General features: G+C 27.4%; 3 protein-coding genes across 7 annotated transcripts; 2 read left to right on the top strand and 1 right to left on the bottom strand.

The window, feature by feature from the left end:
• The first annotated feature begins 1210 nt into the window (after positions 1-1210).
• DPCoAC (dephosphocoenzyme A carrier) lies at positions 1211-7149 on the top strand. 4 transcript variants are annotated; one of them, XM_076531964.1, is made up of 7 exons: positions 1283-1301; positions 1382-1566; positions 3405-3565; positions 3763-4091; positions 4601-4866; positions 5121-5295; positions 6679-7149. In XM_076531964.1, the coding sequence occupies exons 3-7, from the start codon at positions 3476-3478 to the stop codon at positions 6818-6820; spliced, it is 1002 nt and encodes a 333-aa protein (XP_076388079.1). In that variant the 5' UTR covers positions 1283-1301; positions 1382-1566; positions 3405-3475; the 3' UTR covers positions 6821-7149. The 4 variants fall into 4 exon arrangements, with proteins under 4 accessions (XP_012147050.1, XP_012147049.1, XP_076388079.1 ...); XM_076531965.1 differs by lacking the exons at positions 1283-1301; positions 1382-1566 and adding an exon at positions 1933-1950; XM_012291660.2 differs by lacking the exon at positions 6679-7149 and having other exon boundaries at positions 1211-1566; positions 4977-5260.
• A 925-nt stretch (positions 7150-8074) lies between these two features.
• On the bottom strand, positions 8075-10720 carry Bub3 (mitotic checkpoint protein Bub3). Of its 2 annotated transcripts, none has more exons than XM_012291662.2 (5): positions 10451-10720; positions 10116-10311; positions 9194-9263; positions 8810-9120; positions 8075-8714 (listed from the first exon to the last, which is right to left on the bottom strand). In XM_012291662.2, the coding sequence occupies exons 2-5, from the start codon at positions 10308-10310 to the stop codon at positions 8310-8312; spliced, it is 981 nt and encodes a 326-aa protein (XP_012147052.1). In that variant the 5' UTR covers position 10311; positions 10451-10720; the 3' UTR covers positions 8075-8309. The 2 variants fall into 2 exon arrangements, with proteins under 2 accessions (XP_012147052.1, XP_003706037.2); XM_003705989.3 differs by having other exon boundaries at positions 10116-10383.
• Positions 10721-11072: 352 nt separating this feature from the next.
• Positions 11073-14095, top strand: Nop56 (Nop56 ribonucleoprotein). The gene is made up of 3 exons (XM_012291663.2): positions 11073-11227; positions 12244-12815; positions 12904-14095. The coding sequence occupies exons 1-3, from the start codon at positions 11225-11227 to the stop codon at positions 13817-13819; spliced, it is 1491 nt and encodes a 496-aa protein (XP_012147053.2). The 5' UTR covers positions 11073-11224; the 3' UTR covers positions 13820-14095.
• The last annotated feature ends 26 nt before the right edge of the window (positions 14096-14121 follow it).

A 14121-nucleotide genomic window follows, 5' to 3' on the forward strand; every position in this document is an offset into this window, starting at 1 on the left:
TTTATGAACGTGGAATTATGTTACTGTCAGAAAGATAGTAAAGTATATTGGATTTCTATTTTTAATAGAATAAAATATTTATTCACTATAAGAAAATCGTATTTCGTTTCATCGAAAAAAAAAAAAAACGAAATGACGTTCCGAACAACCTATAAATACTTTACATCCATTTTCGTTTATATCCACTTTTACATGTTAAAATGCCGCGATGCTTTTGTTATGAATGTAAAATTTCAATGTAAAAATCAATGTTTTTCCTAGAATCATTATTTTAACATGCGAAATGTGCAAAATGTGCAAAAAATAACTTATAATAATAAATTTTATTATTTATCGATTTCAAAAATGACTGTTGTAAACTATTCATAATACATATTAATGTTTGAATATTATTGCGGATGGTAGGAACCTGTTCTCCTTGGATGCCATTTTCCCTAGAGATGGCAGTTTCTTACTTGCAAATATAGTTACATATTCAAGTATAAGAAACCTAACATTATAACCTTTTTTATCCTTATCATTGTTAATATTCAAAAGTATTCATTTCTTAATGAGATTATTAGCAACATATTATCGACGAAAATATCATTACGTAAATAGTATTATGATTATTAAACACTTTACCCATATCAGTAAACAATAGGAATTATTACAAAAATTATTTTACAGAAAAAACGACTTTTACTCTGAATATCTTCAGAGGCTCAAATAGCTTGAAATGTTAATTATTATATCACTTTGTACTTTAATATTGTTGAAGTTTTTGAACTTTGGTATTTTCTAATTTTGGAACTTTGTAACTTTAAAATTTTCAGACTTTAAAATTTTTTAATTTTTAAATTTGAAAACTGGAATTTTTTAATTTCAGAACATTTGATCGTCATATTTTGTAGCTTTGAAACTTTACAATTTCTGGATTTTAAATTTAAAAATTTGTGTACCCTGAGACTTCTAAATTTTGAGTTCTCGTACTAATGGAACTTCGGGATTTTGGAATTGTAAATTTTAGTCTTTGAAAGTTTAAAATTTTAAGGTTTTGTAATTTTCGAAGATTGGAGATTTGAAATTGTGAAAAATATAATCCATGGTAAATTAATAATAAAAAATTTCTTCCTTCCTCTAATGCCCATGGGTACGTTCCTATTTTATTGAATTGGTCATTCAGCCCTGGTCATATGGCACTGAATTTTGCATCCACAACTACTGCCATCTGCAATGTGTAACCTATTATAATCGAAGGTCACACGTACGTAACAGTGTTTGTTTTGTTCATAATTAAAACCACTTGATAAAGTTTATGTGTAAGTGTCCTGTACACTGTAATATGTTTAAAGTATCTTTGGTCTTGGCGACAGTAATATTGTGATGTAATTGATCTTAGATAGCAGTGTGCGTACAAATCATCGTGAGTCGTGAGTAATGACGACTAAACTTTCGTGACGCCGATGTAATAATGTAAAGTATTTTAATCGGTGTCGAATGCTCCGATGTGTATTTACTGCTTGTACAAGAAATAGATTCTTTGTGACGTGCTTCATCAGCTATTCTCGTACACAGTTGTCAAAGGTACAGTTTCTTTATTTTTAATCAACTTGTCTTATTGACTGATTCGAGCCTTAAACTAAACAGTTACAATTTATATACGCGATATCGTATCTATTACATTTACGAATATTAGTGAAAATGTGAAAATTGTATAAAACTATAAATTTTAAATTGAAACTATCAGTACTCCCAATATTGAACAATCATGCAAAACTTTATTAAACATGGGTTGAATATATTAATTCATTTATATAATTATGTAAAACACGTATGTAGTGACCCAGTATCTACATACTTGAAAATTATAGTACAGTTTTTCGTTATACCAGATAGAAAACGAACATCTCTCTATAATTAATTAAAGAATATTTAATACATTTCCTAATATGTTATGATACATATTATGTAAGCCTATGTTATATATGTGACAGTGAAGTGTTAATTTATTAAATTTGTTTACTTATAAGTCATTGTAGACTCTTACTAATGTGATATATAATATAAAATATAGAGAATTAATGATAGTTATATTTTCATTTTATTTTATTTATGTTTAAAAAATCGTATAATATATTAGGTTGTAACATATATAGTGAATCTGTAAAGTTTACAGATTGACTTTTTCTGAAAGCGCTATCTAAATTTAATCTGTCAATTAAAGTATTGCATCCAATTAGTAACATGTGTGAACTTGAATTATATATGGTTTCAGTTACAATCACACACATTTGAAAATAACTTACTAATCACTGTGTTGTGTCAATAAACTGTCATGAAGCATTCAATGAGTTGATGATTGATTTGAAATTTTATTTCAAAAACTGAAAATACTACTTTTCTTATATAGAAATATAGAAATTCTACTTACATAGACATAATATTGTTTGTTTATTGTTTATTGTGACAGGTACAAGAATATTGATATAAAATATAGTTAACCTTTGATGTCTTATAATAATGATAATATGGAAAATTTATACTGGAAAAATAAACAGTTGCTTTTAAGCATTAAAGGAGAGAATGATTTTTTAAACAATTTTAGCAAATTATGTCCAAAATTATAAAATTCAATGAACAATTATTATTGCATATTGATCTTGCATCTCATAACTGTTTTTATAAAATTTCTTGAAGAGGAAAGTAACACAAATGTTAAGTGTTAATTGGTTAGATTTAGCAATTATAAACTATTTTTTCTTATTTTAGTTGAAATCTTAGTTAAAAGAATATACATTATATGCTAATTAACTAGTCTAATAATTGATTTCTTCAGAAGAATCCAAAAGTTTTATGACAATCCTCTTCAATACATATTAAAAACTAAATAGAAATAAAAATGTTTTCTCAAAAATTTAATTCTTTATTAATTTAGTCTTAAAAATTTTATAGACCCATTATATAATATAATTTAAACATATAAATTTTGTGCATAATTTCTATTACATAGTTGAATTAGTTTTATCTATCTATAGTTAGATAGCTTCTAAAAAGTCAAGGTCTCCTAGAATTTCATCCGCAAACATAAGTGATAACATAAGTAAATAAAATGTTATCTGCTGATAATGCTACATGCTACAATGATTTATAATTGGATTACTGACATACTTCTTCAAAATATGTAAATAGAATATTGCACAAGATGTTTTCCTTAGTTCATATATTAATGTGCATGTTTATCATAATAAATAAAAAGATAATAGAGATATAAAAAAGCACTAAAAATTATTATTTAGTTAAATTAATAATACCAATAAAAATTTAAGAACATATTTCTTATATTAGTATATAAAAACATATAGCTGTATATAAAAATATTAGTTTGATATTACATAATTGCAAAAAATTTTACTTGTTTATAGAATATTCTACAAGGCAATGTATTAAAGAAGTTTGCCGTTAAAAGAATTAAGCGATCTTCAAAGTAGTTCAGATGTCTGTACTGCTGGACACCATAAAAGAACCGTGTGTATTACAGGCAGCATCATCTGCTTCAATGGAAATAGAAAATGAAGATACTAAAGTGAGTAGTAAAGTGAAGTTTGTTTATTTCATATTAAATTAGTACCTTGTAATTAAACAAACTGAATCATCTGATGTATTAAATTATGTTTTGGATACATATTTTATAAATTTGAATTTCACTGTATATCTGATTTCAGTCAATGGAAAATCTAATATTCAGCTATATAATACACAAAATTAAATTGTGTATTTCAGAAGAAACAAGAAAAAGATATTGGGACCAATGGAATTTCGAATACACAAAGGGTATGGACGAGTTTGGTGTCAGGTGCCATTGCAGGAGCATTGGCAAAAACAACAATAGCACCTTTGGATCGCACAAAAATAAACTTCCAAATTTCGAATCAACCATATTCGGCAAAAGCAGCAGTTAATTTCTTGATAAAAACCCTTAGAACAGAGGGTTTGTTAAGCTTATGGCGTGGAAATAGTGCAACTATGGTTAGAATTATTCCATATTCTGCTGTTCAGTTCACAGCCCATGAACAGTGGAAGAGAATTCTGGGAGTAAATGGATCAGAAAGGTAACCATAATATTAAAATTGAACTATAATTATACAAGAAAATACAATGCACAAATATTTGTTCAATACTTGAGGTTGAACTTTTAAACATAAATAATTATCACATGTTAACTCTCTATACATTAATATTTTATGCTTATAATTGCAAATGAAAATATGTCTAGAGATATTTATATTACTAAATAATAACAAAATTTAAGAACATAATATTTGTTATATTATTCTGTAGCATACTTATTACAGTACATTTAAATTGTAATAATACATAGCAGAAAGGTGAAAGGGAAAATTTTTAATTTAATATGGACATTTTAAGTTACACAAGTGAATAAAGAGTTAATGATTTGTGATGTTTTGGTTTTTATAGAGATTTCATATTTTATTGTTAAAAAATTAACAAAATTGCACTAAAAATAAAAATATTACAGTAATAGTATTAAACTACAATAATAATTTTTAATAATATGATTGTTTTACCATACTTAATTTCCAAAAATATTTTTATTCAGAGAAAAACCAGGATTAAACTTTCTTGCTGGATCATTGGCGGGTATAACATCTCAAGGTACAACTTATCCTCTGGATTTGATGAGAGCAAGAATGGCTGTGACACAGAAGAATGAATATAGAACGTTACGACAGATTTTTGTACGTATTTACATGGAAGAAGGAATATTAGCCTATTACCGTGGATTTCCTGCAACATTGCTCGGTGTCATTCCCTATGCTGGCTGTAGCTTCTTCACCTACGATCTACTTAGGAATCTGTTGACTGGTGAGTCGGTTCTTTCACAAACTAGTTTTACGCCGTGACGGTGCTTACACGCAAAGAAAAAAATCGTGATTTATACGAACAAGAGTGGCTCGTGTATGATCGTAAAGCAGGGTACCCGTGGGGCACATCGGGACTGTTTCCCGATATTGGGGCAGTACTTACTTTAATAGCGACGCTTGTTGAGACAAGTCCGATGGCGGCATTTTTCAAGTACGTGCTTCATTGTTCGATGATGGCTACGTGTCGATGAATAGTGTACACGGTGGCTATTCCTGGGTTCTCAACATCACTGATTTGCGGCGGCATTGCCGGAATGATTGCTCAGACTAGCAGCTATCCGTTGGACATCGTCCGGAGAAGAATGCAGACCTCGGCAATCAAGGGACAGCATTATCAAACTATTAGGTCAACTGTGATGAAAATTTACAAGTAAGTTTAAAATAAAGCTTTTTATTTTAAATAGCTGTTAACCCTCTATAACGCTGTGTAACTTTGAAATCATATGCACATATATTTGTATTTTTTAAGTTTTATTTTCCTTCTTCCTGCAACAAAGATAGCATTTTATTGTTGCACCATTCCTTTATAAATTAAAAGAAGTTTACGAAATAATTATAAAGACACATATAATCGTTCTTTCTATAACTATTTGTAAATAATAATTTTATTGATATGTTTACATAATATAGAGTGCAATTGAATAACATGTCAAGTAGTTGAAATGTGATCATTTGTTAAAAAAGTAAGAAAAAATATACAACATAATTTTTTGTTTGAAACTCAAGTTTCGAGCTAATCAAGTTCAAATATCCATTATGAACACTTAACAATTACAGCTAAGAAATGACTTTCTGTCACAGTTCCTATTCATGAATAATAGTTTGCTAATTTTTCTATCATAATTATACTGATAGAACACATTAATTATACATTCCAAATACGTTATTAGAAATACAAATATAAGTAGTAACAAGAGCACAATAGTATATACAAGAGCGAGGGTAACATTTTCAACAATATTGTTGAAAATAAAATACCAAAAAGAAATATTATTCTGTCCCCAATTCTTCTTGACATGTCATTCAACCGCACTCTATACAGCTTTATGACTTCTGCATCATATCAATCTATAATAATAACACCGAGTAATTCAAATAACATTTTCATTTTTCTTCCTTTGCTTATTTCATAATATTATAGACTTGAAAGATGGAAAGTGAAGTACTGTGCAAAAAATTTTAAACAAAAAAGAAATAAAAAATACTGATAACTATCAATTGAATGTCTCTTTACTAGATTCAAATGAAAAGTAGTCTGTATAATATATTCTCAATGTTATATAAATATTATTAATACTAAAATTGCATTTATTGATAAATCAGTAAATAAAAGATATTACAAAAAACTTTCTAAAAAATAATATCATATAAAACATTTCTTTGATTGTTTTGTAAAGAAGTATCCTGTATGAAAACTTTACTCTATATTATTCTTTTTCAGTTGTAGAAAAATTCTTAATGAAAAAGTTATAAAGAATGTATAAAATTATATTACTGCCAAATCTAAATGTAGATGTACATACAAATATTGTAATTTCATAATGATTTCAAAATTACAGTCTTCTTTTTTATCAGTAAAGTGTTTAAGATTATAAATTAATCTGTACATCATATTTGAAGATAAATGTTGACTAATTTTCATTAGAAAAATGTTTTGATTAGCATAGTTCTATTAAATTTGAATCAAATTATTATTACATTTCTTACTGGTAAAAGTATATTTTACACTATATATAATTTTAATCATTTTCAGAGAAGAAGGTATAATGGCCTTCTATAAAGGATTAAGCATGAATTGGGTCAAAGGCCCAATCGCCGTAGGAATTAGTTTTGCCACGAATGATACGATCCGCGATACGTTAAGGAAGATTATTGTTGGTCGAAACGCCTCATGAAATTAATATACAAATGTTATCAAGTACTGTATACAATTAGAGAAACTGAAAAAAAAGCTACTAATTATTCGTTAACATAGAACATTTAATTATAGCAGAAATATACTTTCATTTGCTAAACAGTCCTTTCAACTATACATACATACAAAAATTATTAACAAAATAATATATAGAATCATGCGATAATGTTTCAGTCAAATTATACAATTCTCAAAGGACGCGTTTCAAAAGGCAGGGAGAATATTAGTACAAATGATTACTGTATATATTGTTACTTAAAATGTTATAAAAGAAAATGTTGAACTACTGACAAGATACATGTCATACAAGTATGCGGAAGTCAATGAAAAACAAATATGTTATATTTCAAATTTAACACAAGTTGTATTGAAACTACTGCCCCTGTAATTTCCCATTCTATAATTAATGGTACAAAATACGTAAAGATGATTTTATATTTTTAATTTTTGCAAAAACAATTTTTTAAATATTTGTCTTTAAAGTTTTTTCTGTTTTAAAAATACTTAACTATATTATATATAAATGTTTTTAAATGATTATAAGATGAGCAATTATTATTTTGTATCATTAATTAATTAGTAATATTGAATTCTGTATAATGTAACACCACTCTAATAACATAAAACTAATTTTGACAATAATGTCATAAATGTAATGTGCAATATTAATGACAAGCACAATTATTTATATAGGAGCAAAATATTTCTTATAAAAATTTATCTATTATTTTTATACCGTATTTCGTGATGTATTATAATTTTATAATGCTCCGATTTATTTTAATGTTGTATATATTTACAATATTAATCTTATTTTATATTGTAAAACATTTTATTGTTTAATTGAATCTAATTGGACAGTTAATAAAGACGTCATTTTAGGAAAATTTTTTCTAAACAAATTTTTTAGTGTACATTGATTTTAAATAATGTATTTAATTATTTGCTATTTTTGTAAGAAATTGTATCTAAATACATTTTGATGAACAAAATGTTATTGATTAAAAATTTAATAGATATATTTATGGCCGACATATAAAAAATTAAATAATGTAATACTATTTCAAAATAAAATAAATAGCAAAACATGTTATAAAAATAACTATTTATTTTAATATTAATATGAATAATCAAGTATGAAACAAATAAAGCATACCAATACTTAGTTTGTCAAATAAGGAACTACTGAAATAGTTTACTATATTAAATAAAACAAAAATGCTTCGTACAAACATTTTTACAAAATAATATTTTATTCACATTTGACTAGTCTAATAATTCTGAACAGCTCATTAATTTATTCGCAATTTGTCTAATCATCAGTCAATTGTTTAAGATATAAAAATGTAAAATAGAATATTATTAGTATATATATTACAAATGGTTATCAGTGTTTGGAAAGGCTTCAGCATATTTAAAAAACTGTTAATCTATTTCTTTTGTACAAAATTGTTAATAACAGTGTGATATTATTTTGGTTTAGTTTCTTGATCATTTACGTATCGTATATAAATTTCTCTCTCATCATTTCCACCTGGTGGAATCTCAGCTTCATTCAAATATGATACTCCTATAGCAAGCACAGAACCGTCATGGCTAAAACTAAGAGCAGCAACTCCAGCATTGTATCTGTGAAATTGGCATAAACGCTTCTTATTAAAACCATCCCAAATATTCACATAACCGTCCGAACCACCAGTTGCAAATGTATTATATGTTGAATGAAAACTAATAGCATTTACTGGATATATATGTTCTACATTATTTTCTTTTATTCTGTGACATTTAAAAGCATATTTTTTTTTCTGTGCTTCTGGTGTAGTATCAAGATATTCAACTGCGACGCGACCTTCTATACTACTAAGAACATATCCCTGAAAATGATTGCAAAATAAAAATAAATCAATTTGCTTAATACACAAAGTAAGTGGTAATATTATCGACATAAATTATAAAGTATACAACCCACTTGTTCATTAGGGAAACCTTTAATACATCGTGTTTGATACTTCAAACTACTTTCACGTCTTTGGAACATACCAGCCATGTTCCTCAAATCCCAAATACAAACTTTCCGTTTAGCTGTACCTACTACAAATTTATCTCCACACACAGACAATGCCAAAACAACATCTGGCTGTAAATAACTACCTACACAAGTAGGTGTTCTGGGATCCCAAAGTTTTACTGCTGCATCCCATCCACCAGTTAATATTGCATTTACAGCAGCACAATATTCGATTTTTCTTATTGGCTTATCATGTGTTCCCATTACCGATTCTATAAAATAAGTCATTTGTATTATGTTTCTTATTTGTAACAGCAAAGACAAAATGATAAAACATATCAGTACCAGTATTGCTATTAATGTCATACATCTTTAATGTATTTCCCAAACCACCACTATAAGCATGAACAGCATCCTAAAAAACATGTGTTATATTATTATAAAATATTTAATTAAAGATAAATTAAATTACTAAATTTAAATAATATGAAATGTATTATGGCATTGTACTACATTTAAATCTTCGTAAAAATTTAAATATGTGCACCTATTTTGTTTATATTTTTTTTTTTATATTTCAAATAAATATGAATATAATAATATGATATAAAATATCAATTGTTATTATGTTTTAAGATTTGCTTATTTTATGAAAGTACAATGTGTACAGCATGTTCCACCATTAAGAATATGAACTCTGCCAGTGTGTTCTATAGGTAAAAGTAAGACTAAAATATCATCTAGCAGAAAGTACACAAATGTCTAATTAAAAAGTTATAATAAATAAATAAGGCATAATATAACTGCTACTAATATTGGGTACCCTAGGTTTTTTCATACAAATTTTGCCAACAATATGATAGCATGTAACAATCCACAATTAATTACAAAATTATTGTAACAAAAAAGTTAGTTACAAAGAATATGGTATTATTATTTCTGTTAATTCAACATAAAACTCTAAAAATAGTTATGCAAAATTGCAATAATCAAAATTTCATGCAAAGAAGTTAAGCAGAATAGGCATGAAGTTTAGTCTGTAATAAATTCAGTAGCTCACTAATATCTACTTTGCATTTGTAACAATGAACACATTTAATATTATTGTTACAACCTTATAATAAAGAATTTATGGACCTTTTGCTAAATATCATGTTAATTTTGCTTTTATGTATACAGTACATCAACAAAGTTTGTACAGTAAACTATAAGACGCCCCACTTATAAAATTATGAAATGACAAATAGTTTAATGAATTTATAATTACCTGAAATGCAACATCTAGAACTGGCAAATCATGATTATATTTTAATCTCATAGTATTAGCATGAATATCATACAATCGCACTGTACTATCCCATGAAGAAACAAGAAGAAACTGCGTTGAATTCGGACCAAATTCTACCGCCGAAATTGCATCGGTCGGCGGAGATTTTATTTTAAATTCCGTCCGAGACTCCATTCTTGAAGATAAAAAAGAAAAATAAGGAAGCGTATAAAAACTGTACACACTAAACGGTGCAAGTAAACATAACCTACAAACAGAAAAAAACATTCAGATACATTTTAAAAAAATTATGTAATAATGGAATTGCAACGTACCTATTCACAACTTCAATATAAATCTATATAATATTTAACTATTAATACGCTAATATAAATTAATTTAAGTAAAACTTAAATACTGTAAAAGAAGATAAACTTCAATTCATAAGAGAATATTATCGTCGAACGACGAGTTTTCGTTCATTCTACGCATGTTTACTCTGATTGGTGTAGCACACCTCGTAATCAAGAATAACAATACATGCGCTCTTATGACCATCGCGATGTTGAATGTATATATTCGGTGACTTTTTATTTAGTATACTTTCCTGTAATTCACGATTTCACTGATTTCAAGTATTTTTGTCTACCACGTATATATATGGTAGAATGGGAAGTGGGTCATGGAGGTGTCAATAGAAATAATGGGGGGTTTTCTGAAGTTATTCGAGCTGCGCAAAGCACTAATATTCTCTTATAACTTCAGTCAACGAGTACTTACATATACATATACGAATAGTTAGAACTATCAATGAATTATGAACATATATAGTATAAATACATATATTATTTGATATACGTTTTTAAAAGAACATCAAACGCAATTGCTGTTATATGTATAGTTCGTAATGGATAGTTCAAAATATACACACATTTTGTGGGAAACATTGGTAGAATTTTAAATCTAAGGAAGTATTGAGAACTCCATCTTTCTTTCTCTCCATATCGTATCCGGTACACATGGTCGCTTTCTAACCCTAATAATACGTTTTGGATTTATGTTATATTAATCGTTCAGAAATATTGAATGGAACATAGAATACAGGAAACATGGTAAGTTAATACTTTATTTGTATTATAAAATTAATTTTGAACAGAATCTTTTATTAAATACATATTTTTTGAAAAATGTTACTTTATCTTTAATATAGCGACGCCTAATATAATAATTAATTTTGTAGTGTTTTTAAAATAAAATTTAAATTATATTTTTTTTGACGCCGTTAATAAATATCACGAATATCTATACGAAATAATTATTATATTTGGAAAATATATAAGTATTAAAATATTTTATTTAAATGTTTATAAAGATATAAACAAAATGTGTGTATAGATCTGGATTCCAAAGTCGGAGTATATTAAAACTTTTATTGTAAAGTGAAATTTTATTTTCTTCAGTTAAAGCAGCATACCTTCTTTAATCAATTATATCTGTTTTTAACTTTTTTAGTTCAAAATGTTCAACTCCTTAATAATTACAACATGCTTTGTTCAAGTAGAAAAGTACTGTAGCAATAAATATTTAATAGAAACAAAAATGCATCAGTACCATTATAGAAGCAATTGATGAAACACAGTGTATGCATTTCCGTTAACAAAAGTGTTAGATTATAGTTGTGACACTTTAAAGAAGAGTAAATCAAAGAAGTAAAAGCCTTATATCAAAAATGTAAGCATCGCACAAACAATTGCATAAGAAAGATAAGTCAATTTATTGATTGATTAGTCATTGTAATAAAGTTTTTCTTATAATATAACAGAATGTATAATACAACTCCAAAGTAAATAATACATTAAATGTATGGTATATGAGGATATAAGAATCATAGATGATGCTATACCATGATTCATTAGTGTTGCCTCTCAGTTGTATTTCAAATGTAGAGGATTAAAAACCAAATGACTTAGAATAAAATAATTTTTTCCATCAAAAAGAGTAAAAAACTTTGTAGGGGTAACGTGTCAAATATAATTTCTTAAAAATAGTGGACTTAATATACTCTAGTTCTGGGGTCCAGATACATATCTAATATAATCTATCTAATATGAAAATAATTTTGTTTTAGTCTAAACTTTATGTCCTGTTTGAACATGCAGCTGGCTATGCCCTGTTCTTTGTTAAAGAGTTTGAAGAGGTAGGAATGCTACTGCCTCAAGTTGAAGCATCAGTCACAGATCTGTCACGTTTTAATTCAGTTGTAAAATTAATTGGATTTGCACCTTTTAAAACTGCTCTGGCAGCTTTGGAAAGTATAAACAATATTTCTGAAGGGGTTGTTCCAGAAGATTTGCAGCTATTTTTAGATTCATGTATACCAAAGTCTGGAAAAAGTGACAAAGTAGTACTTGGTGTCGCAGATCCAAAACTTGGAGCTAGTATTACTGAAGCATTAGGCATAAAATGTGATCATACTGGTGTTGTCCCAGAAATCATCAGAGGAGTAAGATTTCATTTTCACAATTTAGTGAAAGGATTCACTTCTAAAAGTTCTGGAATTGCACAACTTGGACTTGGCCATAGTTATTCTAGGGCTAAAGTGAAATTCAATGTCAATCGTGTTGATAATATGATCATACAAAGTATAGCTTTGTTGGATCAGTTAGATAAAGATATCAATACATTCAGTATGCGCATAAGGTATATATTTAGAGTGTAGAACTAATTTCTGTAAATTGTAAAAATATATTTTCAGAATTATATATAATTGTACATACATTAATTACAGGGAATGGTACAGTTATCACTTTCCAGAACTTGTGAAAATAGTTCCTGAAAATTATATGTATGCCAAGGTTGCACAATTGATAAAAAACAGAAAAGAGCTTACAAATGAAAAATTGGAAGCTCTGGAAGAAGTTGTTATGGATAGTGCGAAAGCTCAAGCAATTATAGATGCATCAAAATCATCTATGGGAATGGATATTAGTCCTGTTGATCTTCTTAACATTGAAATGTTTGCAGCACGTGTTATCGCTTTGGCTGATTACAGAAAACAATTAGCAGAGTATTTAAGATCTAAAATGGCGGGAGTAGCACCAAATTTAGCTACGTTAATAGGTGATCAAGTAGGAGCTAGATTAATAGCACATGCTGGATCTCTTACAAATTTAGCTAAATATCCCGCCTCTACTGTACAAATATTAGGGGCAGAAAAGGCTTTATTTAGAGCATTAAAAACAAAAGGAAACACTCCAAAATATGGATTACTGTTCCATTCAACTTTCATTGGCCGTGCGGGTACAAAAAATAAAGGTAGAATTTCGAGGTACCTTGCGAATAAATGTTCAATAGCTTCGAGAATCGATTGTTTTACCGATATACCAACTAACATATTTGGTGAAAAATTACGGCAACAAGTAGAAGACAGATTGAAATTCTATGAAACTGGTGAAATACCGAAAAAGAATATAGATGTAATGAAAGAAGCATTGGAAGAAGCTGCGAATGTAATAGCAAGTATGGAACAAGAAGTACCTAAAAAGAAGAAAAAGAAAGATAAAAAAAGAAAACATGAAGATGAAGTGTTAGAACATGGGAAGGAAAATGGATTTGTGGAAAACGGAGTTACAGAACAATCTGAAGAACCCGTCAAAAAAAAGAAAAAAAAGAAGAAGTCGAAAAATTTAGACACAACCGAATGAAAATCGTTAACAATTAAACTGACTTTCCTTATTCCATGAATAACGAAAATTATATGCTAAACTACAGTTTCAGATACTTTTATACACTTAAAACGAATTTAACAGCAATTTTTTAAATCATTACTTAGGTCACTGTATATTAGTAATTTCATATTATTATTGAAAAATTATGTTAAAGACATATTTTTTTCAAACTATAAATTGACTTGAATTTTCATAAAAGATATGTATTATTTTTGACAGAATAACTGTAAAATATAATCTCTTGTAATTTAAGTGGTTATGTACGTGTGTATTATGCA

Source organism: Megachile rotundata, chromosome 5, assembly GCF_050947335.1.
Source record: "Megachile rotundata isolate GNS110a chromosome 5, iyMegRotu1, whole genome shotgun sequence".
NCBI classification, from domain to species: Eukaryota; Metazoa; Arthropoda; class Insecta; order Hymenoptera; family Megachilidae; genus Megachile; species Megachile rotundata.

What these genes read in the sequence shown, in the direction of transcription:
- DPCoAC (XM_076531964.1), top strand. Translation starts at nt 3,476, where the DNA reads ATGTCTGTACTGCTGGACACCATAAAAGAACCGTGTGTATTACAGGCA. An exon ending in TAGAAAATGAAGATACTAAA is followed by an intron (nt 3,566 to 3,762) that starts GTGAGTAGTAAA and finishes TGTGTATTTCAG; the next exon opens with AAGAAACAAGAAAAAGATAT. An exon ending in ACTTAGGAATCTGTTGACTG is followed by an intron (nt 4,867 to 5,120) that starts GTGAGTCGGTTC and finishes GTCGATGAATAG; the next exon opens with TGTACACGGTGGCTATTCCT.
- Nop56 (XM_012291663.2), top strand. An exon ending in ACATTCAGTATGCGCATAAG is followed by an intron (nt 12,816 to 12,903) that starts GTATATATTTAG and finishes CATTAATTACAG; the next exon opens with GGAATGGTACAGTTATCACT.
- Bub3 (XM_012291662.2), bottom strand. Translation starts at nt 10,310, where the DNA reads ATGGAGTCTCGGACGGAATTTAAAATAAAATCTCCGCCGACCGATGCA. An exon ending in TGACATTAATAGCAATACTG is followed by an intron (nt 9,121 to 9,193) that starts GTACTGATATGT and finishes CTTATTTTATAG; the next exon opens with AATCGGTAATGGGAACACAT. An exon ending in AAGGTTTCCCTAATGAACAA is followed by an intron (nt 8,715 to 8,809) that starts GTGGGTTGTATA and finishes AATCATTTTCAG; the next exon opens with GGATATGTTCTTAGTAGTAT.